Below are 21,425 nucleotides of genomic sequence, written 5' to 3'. Positions count from 1 at the left end.
TTCAGGCACTGGCTGTATACTTATTACTTCCCCCTTGCCCCACCTCTTGCAGAACCATAATGAAAAGTTTCTTTTAGAGATGGCAGTTCAACTGAGTCTGGGGGCCCTCAGTGTTAAAAAAGTTTTCAGTAATGAAAATATGCCATCTTTTTACAGGCTCAGGACTCCCACAGGTCTCCATTCCTATCTTGGCTTCTACCATTTAATCTCTATGTGACTTTGAGCAAGTAATGATATTTCTGGATCTCAGTCTCTTTATCTGTAAAATGGGACTAAAATGAGGTATTGGAGAGGCTCAAATGAGACAATGTACATACAGTGTATGTAATGTGCCTTCCAGGTGGTAGTACTGTTTTTTTGTTTTTTCTTTTTTTTCACCCAGTTACCACCCTAACTCTTATGCTAGATCTCCTGGAAAGACCCAAGGATTCAGGACCCTCCCACCTCATGCTTGGCTCATGATAGATACTCCACAATGTTTATTTCCTTCCCTTAGTCTCAGGGGACCCCAACTCCATTGTGGGCCTTGTTTCAACTCCCAATGACCTGAATTCTAGAAGCACAAATTATACAAAGGCTCCAGATCTGATTCTCATAACCTATATATTTGTGGTCAGGGCTGAGCCCCTTTCTCCCTTTGTCACAGCAGGATTGGCCTGGCTACTTGGCTGACTGTGCTTCTTTCCCAGAGCTCTTCAAATTTATTTAAAGACCATTTCCTAACACATTTTGTGATGTCTTATTCATTACAGGGAAAATAATGTGATATTTTGCTGGACATAAATACACCCTGGACAGCCAACCCAGGATTAATTTACAATTAAGCATGAAATCAGCCAGTAGCAGGATAGGGCTTCTTTCTATCTCCCCTGCAGGACTTGTCCACCCTTTCACTGAGTGCATTTGAGGAAGAACCATAAGCACAATTATAATGACATTAGGATTAAAAAATATAGGAGTAACTATATTAAAAGAGTAAAAGAAAGTAAGGGAGAGTGGGAAAGACAGCTGTTCCCCAAAATATCCTAAGGGGTGCTCAAAAAGTGGAGGTACCCTAGCCACATCATCAGGAGTTTAATTGTCATAGGAAGAAAAAGTACCTGTCAGACCTCAAGGCATGGGAATCCTCCAGACCTGACTGTTGGCAAGTGCACAGAGTAGTTGGGACTGTTTTTGGCATAAACTCCTGTATGAGACCAAGTATGGGGGGAACTGAGCCAGTTATGGGAACAACATAGATAGGGTAGTAGGGGTCAGGATGGCTAGTTACAAGGACAAAGGACATAATAGTTTCCAACCAAACAGGTTACACTGCATTGAAAAATCTAAGAATCAAGTGGAAGATAACATTTGCGAAGATCTTGAATGACAGAGCATGATCCACCAGCTCTGAAGGGGTGTAGGGAAGATTCTATTCCTGGATAGCAACTGAAGCAGCTGCTGCTACCACCACCGTCACCGCCACTTCTTCTGTGACTACTTCTGGTTACTACTTCTATGACTATGACTGGTTAATATTAATTGAGAATTTATTAAGGGCCAACCACAGTTATTAGGGTGAAATAACTTGCCAATGGTGATTGAGACATGAATATAGATAATAGTATTTTAAATTCCTTCCATAGGAATTAGAGGCCAGGGTCTGATCTGCAATGGCTAGCAAAGAAGACACAGGGAGCAACAGAGAAAATCAGTCTTTACTGAGTCCTTGTAGATCTTAGCTCCATAAGGGAGACAGAATTCTGAGTCCTGCAGGATGATAGTAGGGGTGGAGAAAAGGTGAGCTACAGTTTGGACTGAGGTTGTTCATACCCTACCTACCTCATATCTTAATGGCTCTGGGAACTACAATAGGTTGGTAGCATCTTGGGACCTAGATGGGAGTAGCTGAGGAAGCAGAGGCCAGAGGAGTAAATCCAGGTCTGACAATACTTGTGTAAACTCAGTTCCCACAAGCTTGCCAAGGGCTGGGAAAAGGCCAGCATAGAGAAGACGACTGCCTAGCTTTGTTCTCCAGCCCTCTTTTGCAGGCTTAATTTTAGGTACCCTTTTTGGGCGTTCTGAGGGCTTGGGCCTTCAGGAAATGGGCTTCACAGACAGAGAAAGTAGTACAACTTCAAAGCACACTAAAACAGGGAGATCTCCTATCTCATGTGGAGGCTACCAAGTGGAAAGTCTACTCTGGAGAGAGCATTCCTGGGGCCAACCCATCTTGACCCCATTCACATGAACTGACAGTCTCCTTTTCTTCCAGCCTCTGAGAAAAGATTGGGCACCTTCACTTTGTAGTCCGTTGGCTCCGTAAAACCCACTAAAAGTCTAAATTCAACATACTCTTTCAGAAAGTTCAGTTGTGCTCACTTGGGTTTCCAGAATTGCAGGACCCTGAGGGCAAGCTTAGAGAATCAAAGGTGCAAGGGACTTTTAAATCAATTTGGCCTCAGTGTCTCCTCTAGGAAAATTATCTCAATCTGGTGGAAAGCACAGAGGATTAGCCATAGAGGAATTTACCATTTCCTGGCTCTGAGAACTTGGGCAAATGGCGTAACTATTCTGTGCCTCAGTTTTCTCATCTATGAAACAGAGTTATTACCATTACTCACCTCATAGAAATATCAGGACAAATTCAATAAACCCATTCAAAAGCACATAAAGACATATTTGGCATACAGTATATGCTATACAAGTGTTAGCACCCCTGGTCAAGTTATATGGGGAATACCTATCCTACCTTGGGCCTTTGGGGAAGCTGCTTCTCCCTGTCCTAGATAGAATGAGACATAGTTACGGAATTGGTCACCAGCATCAAGGTGCCATCTTGGAATACCATCAGCTTCCAAAGAGCCCCCCTTGCACTCCAGCTACCACTTTCTTTGGTGTGTTGCCCAATTGTCTCTGAGTGAATTTGAGAGATGGGAGAAGTTGAACAGCATCAGAGTTTCCAACTGCTCATGTAAGTGGGATGCACATGGTAATTATTTTCTTCCCCAGGATAAAGATCTTGACAACCATGTGTCTTTACAGTGAAAGGCAGGGTTTCTGTAGGTAGCTGCTTCAATGTTAAGCAACATTATGACCCTCAAGAATATTTTATGTCCTAATCATTAGAACTGTAATTATATGGCAAAAGAGATGCTGAAATGTGATTAAGGTTACTACTGACTTTAAAATAGGGAGGCTATCCTGGATTATCTGTGTGGGCCCAATGAAATCCCTCCAGTAAAAGAGTAAGCCCTTAACAGCAGAGGCAAAAGAGGAAGTCAGAGAGATGCAAAAGGGGAAGCAGGATTTGACATGCCATTGTTAGCTTGAATATGGAGAGGGGCACTTCTTCAAAAAAAATGATGACCTCAGTCACATAACAACAAGGAACTGAATTCTGCCAATAACCAGCTTGGAAGAAGATTCTGAGCCCCAAATGACAACCACAACCCCAGCTGATATCTTGATTTTAGTTCAGTGAGACCCTAAGAAGAGAATCCAGCCACACTATGCTGAACTTGTGACCTACAGAAACTGTGAGAGAATAAATGGATGTTGTTATAAGCTGCTCAATTTGTAGTCATTTGTTACAGCAGCAACAGAGAAATAATACAATGCTCTGAGCCTCAATTTATACATCTGTCAAATGGAGCAAAATGCCTTATCTTGCCTACCTTTTGGGTTGTTCTGAGGACAAAATGATGGATCTAAGAGGGCTCTGCAGTTTCAAGTTATAAAACTGTTAGGATATTCTCCAACAGGGAAAAAAAAGTCCATCTGTTTTGAAGCAACTGGATTGAAGCAATTAAAAGCTTAGAACTGTGGGGTGTCTGGATGGCTCAGTTGGTTAAGCATCTGCCTTCAGCTCGGGTCAAGATCCCAGGATCCTGGGATCGAGCCCCACATCGGGCTCCCTCCTCAACAGGGCGTCTGCTTCCCTCTCCCTCTGCCCCTCCTCCTGCTCTCTCTCTCTCAAATCTTAGGAAAAGAATCTTAGAGTTGACATTTCCCAGAAGTGCTGAGGGTTTGGAGGGCTGCTTCTCCTCTCCTAGAGAAGCAGCACAGTATAGATGAAATCAGAAAACCTAGGTCCAAGTTTATTTTCTACTTGTATGTCCTTAGTCATGTTGTGTCACCTCTCTGAGCCTCAATAAAATGAGGGTAATCATCTCTGCTCTGCCTAGATGATATGGTTGTGTGAGGCTTGACTGAAACAATGACTGTAAACATGTGATGGGGACAAAATACCCAGATGGAACGTTTATTAGTCCTCCCCAGTGTGTGCTCTGATGTTGGAAGCAGATATGATTTGGATAAACTAGTCACCCAAAGAGAGTTGAACTTTGATCACCTGTTTTCTGCCATTGTCTCTGGTACGTGGCCTTAGACAAGTCCCTTCTCCTCTCTGAATCTGTTTTTCCATTTTAAGAGGTTATATTATAGCCAGTTGTCTTCACCTAATAGGCATCAGAATCACTTGGAGAGATGAGTGGCAGATGGGGGATAAGTAGAAGTTCTCTCCTTTTTATATGCCCCTCCTACCCCCAATAGACTATCCCCTAAAAGCTCAAGTGAGAGCAGTTTACTTTATTAAATCATGCAAAGTAAGCCCTATTTAGGATATAGGATTTGAATCCCAAGTATGTGGTTTGAAGCAATTGATTCTCAAATTTCAAAGTTTTTTTTTTTTTAAAGATTTTATTTATTTATTTGACAGAGAGAGACACAGCGAGAGAGAGAACACAAGTGGGGGGAGTGGGAGAGGGAGAAGCAGGCTTCCCGCCGAGCAGGGAGCCCGATGCGGGGCTTAATCCCAGGACCCTGGGATCACGACCTGAGCCGAAGGCAGACGCTTAACGACTGAGCCACCCAGGCGCCCCTCAAATTTCAAAGTTTTCTAATTTAAATTTTTCCTAGCCCATTTCAAGCTGGTTAACTAGAGTCATGCCCCTCCCAGTTCCTTGCAATTCCCATTAATGTTGCTTTGTTGTGACTGTGAGATTTCCTCCCAGAATACCCCTTCTTATGTGAACTGAGGATGTTAAACTAGGACCAGACAAAAGCCTATAGATTTGTCCATGTTTTAATTAAATGTAATCTGTAGCAAAACCCACAGTTGAGAATAACAGAACATCAAAACTTAAAAGGCACTTTAAGACTATCCTGTTTAAAGACACTCACATGTGGAATATAAGGAATAGTGCAGAGGATCATAGGGGAAGGGAGGGAAAACTGAATGGGAAGAAATCAGAGAGGGAGACAAACCATGAGAGACTCTTGACTCTGGGAAACAAACTGAGGGTTGCAGATAGGGAGGTGGGTGGGGGGATGGGGTAACTGGGTGATGGGAATTAAGGAGGGCACGTAATGTGATGAACACTGGGTGTTATATGCAACTAATGATTCATTGAACTCTACATCAAAAACTAATGAGGTACTATATGTTGGCTAATTGAATTAAAAAAAAAAATAAGGACAATTTGAGACCTACAGAGAGGGAGGTACTTGCTGAGCATTAAAGAGAATCAGTGACAGAGGCAAATCTGGAAGGCCCAGGGCTTCTGAAAGGAGTTCCTTCCACTGCTGCATGTTGCCTTTCCACTGCCTTTAGTGGTCAGAGATTGGAAAATCAAGTGATTTTCAGTCTTTTTCCCTAGGCTGGTTTCACTATTCTTTGAAGTGGAGAAACTTCATTTACATGTCATCTAAGTATGAGGCCATGTACAGAGCACTCTAAGTAGTCGTCAGCTATGGACACAATCTTTCTAAACACTCCCAACATAACCAGATTAGCCTTATCCACCATTTTTGGTCTTTGGCTCACCCAAAGTTCTCCTTCCTCAACCTGCTTTTTTGTTTCAAATGCCTTATATCAGTGCTTCTCAAACTTTAATGTGCATAGAAATATAGAGCTCTTATTAAAATAAAGGTTTTGATTACAAACGTCTGTCGTGCTGCTCAAGAATCTGCTTCTAACAAGCTCCCAGGTAATGATGATGCTGAGGGGGATGATGGACCACATTTGGAGTAGCAAGACTTATAGATGTTGTTTCCATCAGTCTCATTTCTAAACATCTTCTCTATTTACCACCAGGATTCCTTTACTACTATGGGGGGTAGTGTGATGTATTAGAAACAGTAAGGCCTCTGTAGCTTCCAGTCCTGAATTTTTATCAATCCTTAGCTGTGTGATCTTGAGCAGTCATTTCTCATCTCCCTGAACCTCAACTTCCCTTATCTGTAAAATGGGGCTATTACCCATCATGCAGTGATGTTGTGAGGCCTGAGGGAATGACAACGGTTTGGTGCAAAGTAGACTGTAGATTGAGAATCCTGGTTATAAAAGGATTCTGTGCCTGGGTTTCCTTAGAATTGCAAAAGATGACATGAGCAGTGCATGGTGGCTGCATCATCATGTCTAATATGCTCAAAGATTGTTTCCATGAAAAAACTGCCACTAGATATATGCAACTGATAAATCACTAAATTCTACCTCTGAAACTTCTAATACACTACATGTTAACTTGAATTTACATAAAATTTTTAAAAAACTGCAGATGGACGCCATCAATACTGGACAGTCTGCATATTTTATTGAAAGTCACATGAATGGGCCCCAGGATCTCTTTCTTTTGTCTGATGTCACATATATATTTCCCATAGGCAGTCTTTCTAGCATCTATTAATGCCCTTGGTATCAAGTGCTTCTTTTCCCCGTGAAAATGAAGACTTTTCGTCATCAAAAACATCTCTTCAAGGTATGTTGCTTCTCTCTGCAATTTTTAAGTGCTCCTAAAGCTTTTTGGGCTTGTAGTGTGTCAAGGTTATTTGCTTGCAGCTATGTTAAAACTAGTATCATTGATCTACATTCTTTTGAAAGCGATTTTTTCTGGTCACAGAGACACATCTTCCTCTACTACTTTATTCTAGTTATTACATAATCAAGGAACTTCTAAAAAAGGGAAGTATCCTAAAACAATTATTTTAGAAATGCTAGGGTATTTCTATATGATGCTGTTTTATTACTGAAGTCGGGTGCTGAGTTTCACACCCCCACCCTGTGGCTGGACAACCTCCCCACCTTTTTAAAAGCAAAAACTTCAATGATATTTCTTATTCTAAATTATCTCTTAACTTTTGTTATCACCACAGAAAACCTTGTAAGGATTTGACCCCAAGGCATTAAGTACCAGAGAGGCACCAATACCTTTTGTCCTTCTCAAACTGTATGTGTGGATGTCTTCAGTCTCTTGGACTGAAAATAAACATGCTACAACCATGGTAAAGTACATAGACATATACAAGGACCCTTTTTCTTTGAAAAACAGCTAAGCCAAAGACTTAGTAACTACGAACTAAAAAATTAATTCATTTCACAAGGTAAAATTGAATGATCTTTTTAAAACATTACCAAATGGGTATGTGGAAGGTTAGGAGAAAGCCCAACTCAGAAATCTCTTCCAGTCCAGTTTTTGTTCCCCTGTAAACTAGACCTGCCCTACTTCCCTTCAAATGCTTGCTTTTTAATATTTTATTAGGCAGAGAAAGTCAGTCATCCAGTTCCAGTAATGTAGCCTCTGTGTGGTAAAGAGAAAACAGCATGGTGTACAGAGTCGGAGAGGCCTGGATTCGAGTCACAGTCCTGTTATTTACTTTCTGTGAGACCTTGAGCCAGTTACTTTAGCCTTCTGGGCCACAATTCTTTTATCTGTAAAATGAGGGACTAGCATCTACTTGCATCATTGTTTTAAGGACAAAGGAGATTATGTATATGAAGCACTTAGAACTTATTAGGTGCTTAATAAATGTTATCACTGTCAGTTCAAGGTTTATGGTTCATCCATTGCCAGTTTCTCTAACCTGCTGGCCAAGATATGCAGATAATTTCCTATAGTTGCCACTCTTCAATTATCACCCCATTCCCATAGCTTCTTCTGAATGACTATTCATCCATCAAGCCTGGGCCAAGCCAGTTTCATTCCATGACAGTGAGCCTCACCACAGAAGCTTTTGCTCTTTAAATTAGAGCATAAAAGGGGGAGGCACTGAGGTTCATTTTTGGGCATTCTTCAGGTATAGCCCAGGGCAGGGGCAGAGCTATCCAGCTACTGCTTCCCGGTCTCCAGCCAGCCTGGTAGTCCCAACTTTCTAGGCCAGGCTCTTGATCTATGTCCCAGAAAACACACAGTAATCTCATGGTCACATTTCTGGGACATCTATTCAACTGGGACTGCAGTGGCTTTCTCTGGTTCTCAATAATCTTTCAGTATTTGTAGTGGTGATTTTGGTATTCCCCCACCCCAAGGAAACAAGAGCAAAATGATGTCCCTACCATCTTCAAATGTACTGAAGCCCCACTGGCCACTGCTTCTGTGGCCAAAATCTACATACCTACTTGCTTTAGTTAGTTATCTAATGGGGCAGAGCAAGCAGAGAGGCCACAGCTCTGAGAACGGGGCTCAACAAGTACTTCCTGGGTGAGGCCAGGAGTCTCATAGCAACTTCCTTTGGGGGTGAGACTCAGGTAGAATGGTGATCACTTGGCTCTCTTGTTCCTGGTTCTTATTAACTTGGCCTTTGAGACTGGGTAGAGCTGAGAGAGTTTTAAGTGGCCACCTGGGCATGTCTTTATTGGGAATAGCATCAAGTTTCTACTCGATTACTTCCACAAAGGCCTACATGTTACTAATTCACCAATGGATCATGTTGAGTTCAGTCTTGAAAGTGGCTACCATCTTTCAGTAACATTGTTTCAAAGGCATCTCAGAGTTGGTTTGGGCATGTGTGTATTCTCTCTCTCTTCCCCTTCCTCCATCTCCCTCTCCTTTCTTCTCTCCTTCTCCTCCCTCCACCCATGTCTATGCTTCTCTCTCAGTTCCATAGTGAAGGTATTGCTAGAAGGGTTCAAGTAGGAAAGCCCTTTTTCTCACACTTGGCCATATTATAATTACACAGACCCTAAAGACAGGTCGTGGCCTGAGAGCATGGGAACACAAGCAGTGACACTTTCTCCAGCAGCTTCCCATCAATAAACAAGAATCAGAAATGTCTATTCAGATTTCTGAGTCACTACACAGGTTGTGTTTTAGTTCCTTTCTAATGACTGAAATGGCAAATAGAACACCAGGAGCTTGTGTCTGAAAGTTTTCCACTTGATAACAAATATGGGAGGCTCAAGAAAGAGGGTAAAACCCCAACACTCAAAATGATGACCACTAATGACACCAATCATAAGGCCCCTTGTTAGACAAGTGTCGTATAATGGAAAGAAACTTGTACAGGAGCCCAGGGACCTAGGTACTTGTTTAGGCATGGCTGATAACTTGCTCTGCCTCAGTTTCTCCAATAGTAAACTAGGGAATTAGACTAAATAATTTTGGAAGGCCTTCCAATCAAATACTTTATGGGTTGTAAAGAGTCTTTTATCTCAAGTGCTATGGTTCTTAACCCTTATTGGGTCACAGGCCCATCTGAAATTCAGTAGAATGTTATGGACCATCTCCCCAGAAAAGGTACATTGTCATGGAATTCTGCATACCATTTCAGAAGCTTCATAGAGTTTCTGAATCCACGGACTCTGGGTTAGGAGTTGCTTCTTGGAGGAGATAAAAGCTTATCTGCAGAAGGCAAACATGAAGCAACAGTGCCAGCTGCCTCACCTCAATCCATCTTAACAATTTTTCCCAGTATTTGACCCAAAAGTGGAACTTCTGCAGGACAGATACAGTCTGCCTTTTTTAAAGAACTATTTTCAGTTTTTGTTTCTTTCTTGATTGTTTAGAAATTAAGCTGTCAGGAAAAAAATAGGAGGAAAAATAATTCAAACAGACCTAAGGCTTCAACATGCAAAATATTCTTTGCAGATTTGTCCTAAGTGGTTTTATGCAAAAACAGAAAGGCCACCGTCCTGAGTTCACATGAAGTTGTGGTTGGTATCACCCATGCTGTTTGGCCCAATAGGAACAGACAGGTTCTTGGCAATATACTGCAGTGCCAGAGCTCCAACCTGGTGCCAGGGTCATTATCCTCAGTAAGAGACATATTAAGATTCACCAATGTTTGGCAAACATTCCTACTCTTCTACTTCCAAGGCAAGCAATGGCCCCAACTCAAGTAGCTTTTACTTCAGGGTAAGACCTCTGAGATCAGTCTTTAGTCCCAAATATTTCAGAGTTTGATGGTCTTTTGAGGAGACAGGAAATTCAGAGAAGAGTTGAAAACTAAGCTCCTTTCTTCGACTCAGGTCAGTAGATAGCTTGGCTTCTGCAGTCTGGCTTGAGGGAGTTCAGCCATTCACAATCATATAGGAGCTCAACATAGACCTTCTGAGGGAACAAAGACAGAATACATAAGAGAAATAAACCTGTGTCTAAGACATGTGCCCCTTATTTTATAGCATCCTAGAGCCTGAAGGTGCAGGGCCAGGAAGGAGCTGCTCTCTTCAGCACAAAATGACTCAGCACAGAAGAGTTTGAAGAAGACCCTTCCAGAACAGTGAAGGGTCCCCTGAGGCCAAGGATTTTAAAACCTGAAAAGGAAAGAAGAGAGTAGGTAATTAGCTAGGACTGGTCAAGTACTTAACAGCCACTGAGAAGTGAGGCCTATCTTGGTAGGTAGGTAATTACATAATTGGTAGCTAATCTTCTGAGCAACAGAGGCTGGCTAGGAAAAGGCCCTTACAACTTAGATCCCATGAAACAGGCCTAAGATGGTGCTATAATCAGGGCTGGAAACTGTGCATTTGACCTCAATTGTAATCCCCCAGAAGTCTACAGAAGATGAAGCCTGATACCTTTGAGAGTACCCACCTACAACATAGACACTGCCTTTATGGCCCTATACTGACTCCAAATTTCTTTTTTGGGATTTCACTTCCATGAGGGATAATAAGGAAAAGCTTATCAGCCCATGGACCCCTGAGGACTGGCAGTGATAGGAAGTAAAGGGAGGCTGGGGAACAAATGGAAAGCTCTTCTCCAGATACCCAGATCTCATTTATAAGTATATTGGTTAATGTCATGCCAGAAATCTGATAGCCAAACAATTAGAACTCCTAGGTAGAGAAAAATAAATTCTATGATCTCTGTAGCTCCTGTGACCTTAGCAAGTTAATTTATCCCCTCTGAACCTCAGTTCCTTTATTTGCTAAGTTAAAATATATATTATCCTCTTTATTCTGGCATCTGGTATGGATCTAATGAAATAATGGAAGTGAAAGTACTTTTCATTAAACAAATATACAGGACTAAGGATAGAGGTTCGGGGGAAAAGACTTAAATAGTGATTTGGTCTGAAGGTGTGAAGTCCCTACATGATACTGAAGTGGACTCATGGTACTTGCTATAATACCAAAAGAGAGGTTACCGATTTTCTTATAGACCAAAGCGATGTCAGAGTTACAGGGTTCCAAACTTTTAATTTTACAGATTGGGAAATTGAGGCTAAGAGAACAAAATGTACTTGCCACAAATGTCACAGTCTAGGATTCCTAATGAACTTTATCCAAAGGCAACTTGTAAAACTACACTGTAATTTGATTGGGGGGAGAAAGAAAGGAAAGAGGAAGGAGACTTAAAAACACAGGGAACCTCAGAATTGGAAGATAGTAAGTTTAAGGGTCACATAATTACAGGTTAATGAACTGAGACATGGAATGTGTTCCTATCCTCTGGAACCACAAGATATTTTAGTCCTCAAAAGCTCAGATCCCATAAAGAAGGCTTACGTGTTACAAGGTTCTGTAATCAGGAGTGGAGACTACATACCGGAGGCCTCAACTCTCATCTCCAGGAACTCTGCCTTGAGAACTGTGGGTAAAGGAGGAAAAACATTTCACTAAGACTCTAGAAATCAGAACTGAAAAGGCAAAGCAAGGGGATGGGGGACCCTTCCAGGCCAGTGCCAAAGAGTCCATTTGAAAAATGGGAAGTGATTCCATCCAAATGTTTCAGAACATCTAGATCTATGCTTATAAGTTGGGCTACCTCTCTGGCAGATTTAGCAAGCCCAGTAACCGAGATACAAAGAAATCTCTCAGGTGTCAGAACAATCCTTTGAGTGTTAGACTACGGGAGGTTAGTGAAGCCCAGAGAAACTGGCCCAAAGACTATATTCTGTGATTATTTCTAATAGGTAGAAGGGCAAGGTGGAAGGAAGGGCAAATGTCATGCAAAACAAGAATCATCCTTTGCCTTGAAGATCAAACCAACTTTCCCCAGCCTCTTGATGTGCTTATATCAGTACTAAATTAGCCTTGTCTGGGAATAGCTGGAGGGAAGAGACAATCCTAAAGAATGAAGCCCTATATAGTGTTGCCAGAATATCCCAGAAAATAGCTGGTCCCAGGGTTATTTCTGTAGCATTGTTTTTCACTTCTTTCCTAAGTCTATTTATACTTACTTCCTGAGTGATCTTATTCCCATTCATGGTTTAAATCACCACCAAATATTGAGAACCCACCAAAGGGCCACTATTCATATTGTGGTAAATGTAAATGCCCCATGAAGTTGCACAGTGGCTGTACTCAACAGTTCTACCCTTAAATCTCTGTGGGTTCAACCCCAACTACTATTCTAAGTTGCAGTTACCTACTGGACATTTCTCTTTTTATTTAAGTATTATTTAAATTCCAGTTAGCTAACATACAATGTAATAATAGTTTCAGGTGTACAATAGAGTAATTGGACACTTTCATACAATACCCGGTGCTCATCACAAGTGCCCTCCCTATGCCCACCACATATTTATCCCATCCCCACCTCCTTCACTTCTGGTAAACATGTTTGTTCTCTATAATTAAGAGTCTGTTTCTTGGTTTGTCTCTCTCTCCATTTTTTCCCCTTTGCTCATTTGTTTTGTTTCATAAATTCCACTTGACTGAAACTATAAGGCATTTGTCTTGCTCTGACTGACATATTCCCCTTAGCATAATACTCTCTATCTCCAAGTAGTTGCAAATGGTAAGATTTCATTCTTTTTAATGACTAATATGTCATTGTGTGTGTGTGTGTGTGTGTGTGTATACACACACACACAATGTCTTCTTTTTTTTTTTTTTTTTAAAGATTTTGTTTATTTATTTGACAGAGAGAGATACACAGCGAGAGAGAGAACACAAGCAGGGGGAGTGGGAGAGGGAGAAGCAGGCTTCCCGCAGAGCAGGGAGCCCGATGCGGGGCTCGATCCCAGGACTCCGGGATCATGACCTGAGCCGAAGGCAGACGCTTAATGACTGAGCCACCCAGGCGCCACCCACAATGTCTTCTTTATCCATTCATCAGTCAGAAATGGGCTGTTTCCATATTTTGGCTATTGTAGATAATGCTGCTATAAACATCAGGGTGCAGGTATCCCTTTGAATTAGTATTTTTGTATTCTTTCAGTAAATACCTAGTGCTGCAATTGCTGGATCATAGTGAAGTTCTATTTTTACCTTTTTTATTAAGATTTTATTTATTTATTTGACAGAGAGAGAGAGAGCAAGAGCAGCAACACAAGCAAGGGGAGTGGGAGAGGGAGAAGCAGGCTTCCCACCGAGCAGGGAGCCCGGTGTGGGGCTCGATCCCAGGACCCTGGGATCATGACCTGAGCCGAAGGCAGACTCTTAATGACTGAGCCACCCAGGCGCCCCTATTTATACCTTTTTAAGGAACCTCCATACTGTTTTCCAGCATGTCTGAACCAGTTTGCATTCCCACCAACAGTGCAAGAGGGTTCCCCTCTCTCCACATCTTCACCAACATCTGTTGTTTCTTGTGTTGTTGATTTTAGCCATTCTGACATATGTGAGATGGTATCTCATTGTAGTTTTGATTTCCATTTCCCTGATGAGTGATGTTGAGCATCTTTTCATGTGTCTGTTGGCCATCTGGATGTCTTCTTTGGAAAAATTACTATTCATGTCTTCTGCCCATTTTTTTAACTGGATTATTTGTTTTTTGGGTGTTGAGTTTTATAAGTTCTTTATATACATTGGATACTAACCCTTAATTGGATATGTCATTTGCAAATATCTTCTCCCATTCCGTAGGTTGCTTTTCAGTTTTGTCGATTATTTCTTTCACTGTGCAGAAGCTTTTTATCTTGATGAAGTCCCAAAATTTATTTTTGCTTTTGTTTCCCTTGCCTCAGGAGACATATCTAGTAAGAAGTTGCTATGGCCAATGTCAAAGGGGTTACTGCTTGTGTTCTCTAGAATGTCAATGCTTCCCTGTATCACAAATTTAGGTCTTTTATCCATTTTGAATTTATTTTTGTGTATGGTGTAAGAAAGTGGTCCAGTTTCATACTTTTGCATGTGGCTGTCCACTTTTCCCAACACCAGTTGTTGAGGAGACTGTCTTTTTTCACATTGAATATTCTTTCCTGCTTTGTCTAAGATTAATTGACCATACAGTTGTGGGTTCATTTCTGGGATTTCTATTCTGTTCCATTGATCTATGTGTCTATTTTTGTGCCAGTACCATACTGTTTTGATCACTACAGCTTTGTAATATAACTTGAAGTCCAGAATTGTGATGCCACCAGCTTGGCTTTTCTTTTTCAAGGTTGCTTTGGCTATTTGTGGTCTTTTGCGGTTCCATACAAATTTTAGGGTTGTTTATTCTAGCTCTGTGAAAAATGCTGTTGTTATTTTGATAGGGATTGCATTAAATGTGTAGATTGCTTTGGGCAATATAGATTTTTCACAAAATTTGTTCTTCCAATCCATGAGCATGGAACGTTTTGCCATTTCTTTGTGTCTTCCTCAATTTCTTTCATCAGTGTTTTGTAGTTTTCAGAGTACAGATCTTTTACCTCTTTGGTTAGGTTTCTTCCTAGGGATCTTATGGTTTTGGTGCAATTGTGAATGGGATCAATTTCTTGATTTCTCTTTCTTCTGCCTCATTGCTAGTGTATAGAAATGCAACTGACATCTGTGCATTGATTTTATATCCTGCCACTTTGCTGAATTCCTGTATGAGTTCTAGCAATTTGGGGGTGGAGCCTTTCGGGTTTTCTATATAGAGTGTCATGTCATCTGCAAACAGTGAACGTTTCACTTCTTCCTGGCGTTTTGGATGCCTTTTATTTCTTTTTGTTGTATGCTTCCTGTGGCTCGGCCTTCCAGTGCTGTGTTAAGTAACAGTGGTGAGAGTGGACATCCCTTGTCTTGTTCCTGACCATAGAGGAAAAGCTCTGTTTTTCCCCATAGAGGATGATATTAGCTATGGGCTCTTCATATATGGCCTTTATTATGTTGAGGTATGTTAGAGGGTCCCTCTAACCCTACTTTGTTGAGGGTTTTTTTTTTTTTTATCATGAATGGATGTTGTACATTGTCACATGTTCTTTCTGCATCTATTGAAAGGATCATACGGTTCTTTACCTTTCTTTTATTGATGTGGTATATCACGTAGATTGATTGTTGAATATTGAGCCACCTTGCAGCCCAGGAATAGATCCCAGTTGATCCTGGTGAACGATTCTTTTAATGTACTGTTGGATTTGGTTTGCTAGTATTTGAATGAGAGTTTTTGCATCCGTATTCATCAGGGATATTGGCCTCTCATTCTCTTTTTTAATGGAGTCTTCATCTGGTTTTGGTATCAGGGTAATGCTGGCCTCATAGAATGAATTCAGAAGTTTTTCGTCCGTTTCTATTTTTTGGAATAGTTTGAGAAGAATAGGTATTAACTGTTCTTTAAATGTTTGGTAGAATTCCCCTGGGAAGCCATCTGGCCATGGACTTTTATTTGTTGGGAGATTTTTGATTACTGATTCAATTTCTTTGCTGGTTATTGGTTTGTTGAAGCTTTCTATTTCTTCCTCTTTCAGTTTTCGTCATTTATATGTTTCTAGGAATGTATCCATTTCTTCCAGGTTGTCCAATTTGCTGGCGTATAGTTTTTCATAATATTCTAGTTGCTTGTATTTCCGTGGTGTTGGTTGTTATTTCTCCTTTCTCATTTGTGATTTTATTTATTTGGGTCCTTTCTCTTTTCTTTTTGGTAAGTCTGGCTAGAGGTTTATCAATTTTGTTAATCTTTTCAAAGAACCAGCTCCTGCTTTCATTGATCTGTTTTATTGGCTGTTTTTTAGGTTCTGTTTCATTTATTTCTGCTTTAGTCTTTATTATTTCCTTCCTTCTTCCTGGCTTTAGGCTTTGTTTGTTGTGCTTCCTGCAGGTGGCTTTGTGTTTATGCTGAGGGGTGGGGAGTGAAATGGCACCAGCCAGCTCCTTTGTTCCCGGAGGTAACTCCGTGAACACTGTCTCTCAGAGATGCACTCTGAGAAGAGTGAACAGTCTCTCCTCTGTGGTCTGCAGGTGTTCTTCAGATCATTTTCCATGCTGTCTCTCCCTGGATTGTTTGCCTTCTTTCTTTCCGGGAGCAGCACAGCACCTCCAGGCCTCTAACTCAGCAAAACCCATTCTCCTTTATGCTTTTCCCTCTCCCTCTGCTTCTCCCCCTGCTCATGCTCTCTCTCTCTCTCTCTCTGTGTATCTCTGTGTCTCGAATGAATAATAATAATAAAAAAAAAACCTGCAGGCTTTAAGCCCCACTTGGTGCAAGAATTCAGAAAATTCAACCACTCTCATTTTCCAAGCCAATGGCTTTAGGGAAATGTTCTCCTTGTGCGTTCCTCTGTGTGCTGGTCTCTCTCTTGCCCTTCTCTGCAACCTCAGCTCCCTCCCCTCCACAGCACTTGAGACTCCTTTCTCCCCTAAGCCCACTCTTCGCACTTCCTACCTTCTTCAATGGGGCCTCTTCTCTCCCTTTATTTGAGGAGTTTTTTCTGACAGTCTTCATGTCTATTTCTGGCATATTTAGGATGATTTTTAGTTATCTAGTTGTGTTTGTTGGATGAAGCAAGCCTAGGGTCCTCCTACTCCACCACCATCTTCCTCTCAACCTGCACTGGGCATTTCTATCTGGATATTCCATAGGGTCTTCAAAAACACTGTGTCCAAAATTGAGAGCAACTTTCCCACAAAACCTGTTTTTCTATGATTAATTATTGTTACCATCCACTTAATTTTCCAAGTTAGACTTTTTTTCCCTCTTAATCCTTCTCCATTGTTCCATGTTTTTTTAAAAGATTTTATTTATTTATTAGAGAGAGAGAGAGAGAAAGATCAAGAGCATAAGTGGTGGGGAGGGGCAGAGGGAGAGGGAGATGCAGACTCCCTACTGAGCAGGGAGCCCAATGTGGGGCTCAATCCCAGGACCCCGGGTTCATGACCTGAGCCGAAGGCAGACACTTAACCAACTGAGCCACCTACTTGCCCATCCAATGCTCCATGTTTGAAAGGTCAGCCAGGTCTCCTTGTGTCTGTCTCATATCTGTCCTTCTATTCCATTTCACTGGCAATGCCATAGGTTAGGGCCTCATCAATTGTTGCCATGATGATTAGCCTCCTAATTGGTCTCTGTCTCCAGTCTTTACTCTCCCATCTATCTTTCCCATTACTAACAGAACGAGGTTTTGTTTGTTTTTTGTTTTGTTTTGTTTCACAACTCAGTCATCTCAGAGTATGCATTGTCATGCTTAGAAGTTAACATGATTCCCCATGGACTAAAGTATAAAGACCAAATTCCTTAGTATGTCATATAAGATTTTACAATCTGGACCCAGTCTATCTTTCTGGCCTCACCTCCAGATAAGCTTCCCTCTTTTCACCCCCACATCATAACCAAAGTGCAACACTAATCACTTACTGAACCTGTCTTGCATAAGCTGTTCTGCCTTGCTGAACCCCTTCCTTCTCTTCTTGATGGGCCACTTCCCATTTTCATTTAAGTTTTAAATTTTTTATTGGTTGTGGAAGAGAGATGAATGAGGAAGTAAAGTGATTCAAATGTCAGGCTACAGTCGGGTACAAATGGAAAGCAAAAAGGAGCAGAACAAAAGTTAAACAGATCATTATTTTCATCAGAGAGAAGAGCTTGCCAACAATGTCTATAGATGGTACTGATGTGGCTAGTCTGAGGATCTTGACCAGTGGCCAGCATGTAGATGTACTGATGTAAGTGGTGGTCACAAGGTGGGAGTATAGACAAAAGTGGTGGTTTTTTTCCTATGTGGATACTAAATGGGAGGAACCTGTATGGCTTTATGGCTCATGACACACTGGAGGACAGGTGTATCCACTTCAGTCTTGCCCACACTCCTGGCAAGATGGAATCTGGGGATAAGGAACAGGATTAAATCTAGGTTCCAGAGGCCTAAACATAGGATAAGTAGAGTGGTGCTTTAGCCTGAAGTGCCTGGTTTGGCTATAGCCCCCCCTTATTTTGTGAGTTGGTCCAAGAATTCCCTGAGCAGTAGGTGACAAAGCTCAGACAGCAGTTATCAATCTTTCCATACTCTCAACATCAGTTTGGCTATAGTTTTCCTATTAGAAGTTGGCCTGCCTTAAAGATTCTACTGGACTTTGTTAATGCCTCTTACATATTCTCTCTCAACACATTGGTTCCCTGTCCAAGGATACAGATGAATTCCTCATATTTTTTGGTGTATTTGTACTCATTTTTAAGCCCCAAATTAGATATCACTTCCTCTAAAAGAGTGTTCTTATAGATATACCCAGTTCACTCTGTTAATTCTAGTTTACTTCATCCCATCTCCTTGGAACTTATTTCTCATATGGCTTATTCTAGGGAGGGAGGAAGGATCACCAGGAAATAGGAAGTGGTCCTGCTCAAAAGTGGGTACTATATTAAGAGTATTAAAGAGTCTCTCTGTCTCTCTCTTTCAATTTTTTTCTCAAGAGGGACATTTGACTAAGCCTGATTTAAAAACATCCTAGGCAAAAACTTTACTGTATTGGTAAGAGAAATCTGGGAGCTTGACCTGATTTTTACCTGTTATGGTAGAATAAATAGCAAATTATTGTCTAAGGAGAACTGGACCTGGTTTAATGGCTGACTGCCAAGCAGAACTAGGGTGACTTGCTGTGCAGTATCATGTCCTGGTGAGTTAGGTCTCACAGTTTTGACTAGATGATGTTAAACTTACCCTAGCTCCACTGCTGGTAAAGGCACATTGTTCTTTTAACTGACCACCTAGAAGAGTTATACTCTTATCACCCATCAGGAAACACAATTTCAAACTCTCTAAAAAGCAACATGGAGCAAAATCACAAAAGAGTCCCTAAAGGCTGAGCAACCATTTCTTTAGGTATTCTAGTCTAAAGAGTCCCAAATGCCAGGCTTTGGACAATTTGTACCAATACCTTAGAAGTTTTAAAAACAAACAAACTGGAATGAAGGTAGGAAGGAAGGAAATAAAACAAAAAAATAGATTCCCAGGCCCCACTCCTGGAGATTTTGTTTTAGTGGGTCTAGGGTGGAAAGCAAATCTGTTTATGTTTTTGTTCCCTCAGGTGTTTCCAGGTGATTTATATCATACCACCTAATGTTTACCTATGTTTATTCTAAGGCTGTTTATGTGAGTGTTGCATTCTATATATTCCTATCAGCTGCCCTTTTAGAATATAATAGAGTCTAAGTAAGTAAACTAACAAAAAAATAAGACCTACATTGAATGTCATGGTTTTTTGCAATATTACTTAGCATGTGAGTACTGTGTGTGTGTGAGAGAGAGAGAGAAGCAGAAGAGAGGAAGAGATAGAAAAACAGTCAGAGACTCAAAGATACAACAGATACAGAGACAGGCAAAGAAAGAGGGACAGGGGAGAGAGAGACAGAAAAAGAGTAAAACAAACAAATAGGGAGACAGAGAGACACAGAAACAGAGATATAAGTAGAAAAACACAAAGAGAGACAGAAAGAGACTGAGAATGACAAAGACACAGAGAAAGAAAGAGTATGAGAGAGACAAATAGAATAACAAGGACAGAGACAAAAACAGATGTATAGGGTGAGAGAACAGGAAACAGAGAGACAGAACTAGGGGAGAGAAAGGGACAGAGAGACAGAGATGGAACTGCATAGAAACAGAAGAAGAGAATGTAAGACAGCAACTGTGATGCTCATGATCCATTTATTAAAAAGTAACTTGGTGTCTCTTCTGTCATCTATGTGTCTTACCTTCCTGTTTTTCGGGAAGCTGTTTCAAAGAACCTGGTCCTGGAAGCCACCCTGCAAACAGAAGCCAATCAAGTCCCATGAGTTGCTCTGGAATACATATGAGAACCAACAGACAATGGACAAGACAAAAAGTATAAACCAGACAGGCCACCAATTGAAGGGTCTTCCCTAGCTTGCAAAAGACCTGGGTCTAAGGAGAACCCAAATATCAGAATGTGAAATGACTCAGAGACCATAAGCACCCCCAAGGCTATGTTTAACGCCCTTTGCTTTCCCTTGGTTCAGAGTGGTCTAAGTATGTTGTTTGTTCAGGCTATTCTTATGAGAAATAAGTGAAACAAGTCCTTGGCTTCAATGTATAAATTTTTGACATTTTCATAAATAGACTTAGCTACTTAATCAACATGATAGAGGCTTTGTTTTTCTTATTTCGCCCATTTTACAATTATGGAAAACAAGAGACACAAGAAAAAGGAATACTAGGAGGCAGTATATGAGAGGGGTCCCAAGCACTGGCTGAAGAGAGACCAGTCAGGCTAGTTATGACCATACAAGGCTGGTCCTTGAGAGCTGCTGTGGCCCTGCCTTCGCTACTTTATACCTGGTTCCTTGGCTTCCAGTCCCACCTCAGGAAAACGTGCTGGCCATTAGCTCAGTTCTTACCCTGCAAGAGGCTCTCTGGAGAATCTGAGTCATTTTAGGAGATTAAAAAAAAATCATACCATTGATTTAAAAAGAAAGCCGGAAGGCACAAGTACAATGAACAAATCTGTTCATTAAATTTCTTTTAAAAACAGTAGCAATAATAAGAAAATATGAAAAATTTCCAGAGCCAAGGGAGCATGAAAACAGAAGTTAATCTTATCACCCTACAGAAATCAGGGCAGTGTTAGTGAAATCTCTCAGCCTTGGGTGCTGAGTGGAACACTCCAAACAGGGCTTCTCTGTGACATTTCCCTAGACTATGAAGTGAATGACACCCTGGGACTGTGCACTGTATACCCTTCACAACCATTATGGTGATCCTGGAAAGAACTCCTGGTGGCCTAAGATGAGCCTTAGGCCAAGGTTGAGGAAAAACTCTACTTACACAGATGATGGGATTTCCCCTGCATTGCTAACCACAATATCTGGCTTTGGTTCTGGCTTTTGGGGAGTAGCTGCCCGGCACGGAGGGTCTGGAGGCCTCACTGGGGGACGGACGATGGTAGGCTTTTCTCCTGGAGGCCGCACTTTGCTGAAACTGTCAGAGTCTCCTGAAAGAGAAAATGTAGTTGAATGGTTAGCCAAATGGAACACTATTCATGAACAGGCACCCAATATTGGAGTTATCTGGGCTACCTCCCTTAGCGCCCACTTATTTTTGGTCATAACAACTCTGGATTTCTTTTCCATTTTTTTTTTTTTAAT

At 41.3% G+C, this 21,425-nt stretch overlaps 1 protein-coding gene across 2 annotated transcripts in view; it reads right to left on the bottom strand.

Annotated features, from left to right (window-relative positions):
- Positions 1 to 5,049: 5,049 nt before the first annotated feature.
- OPHN1 (oligophrenin 1) overlaps positions 5,050 to 21,425 on the bottom strand; it is a 505,885-nt gene continuing 489,509 nt past the window's right edge. For both annotated transcript variants that reach the window (XM_078065007.1, XM_078065008.1), the window contains exons 22-25: positions 21,106 to 21,271; positions 20,016 to 20,066; positions 11,748 to 11,789; positions 5,050 to 10,510 (exon numbers count right to left, since the gene is read on the bottom strand). In XM_078065007.1, the coding sequence (XP_077921133.1) occupies positions 11,756 to 11,789; positions 20,016 to 20,066; positions 21,106 to 21,271 (251 nt within the window). In that variant the 3' untranslated portion in view covers positions 5,050 to 10,510; positions 11,748 to 11,755. The remainder of the gene's footprint in view (positions 10,511 to 11,747; positions 11,790 to 20,015; positions 20,067 to 21,105; positions 21,272 to 21,425) is intronic.

The sequence above is a fragment of the Halichoerus grypus genome, chromosome X (genome assembly GCF_964656455.1).
Source record: "Halichoerus grypus chromosome X, mHalGry1.hap1.1, whole genome shotgun sequence".
Taxonomy (NCBI): domain Eukaryota; kingdom Metazoa; phylum Chordata; class Mammalia; order Carnivora; family Phocidae; genus Halichoerus; species Halichoerus grypus.
This window is presented reverse-complemented; position numbering and strand designations above follow the sequence as displayed.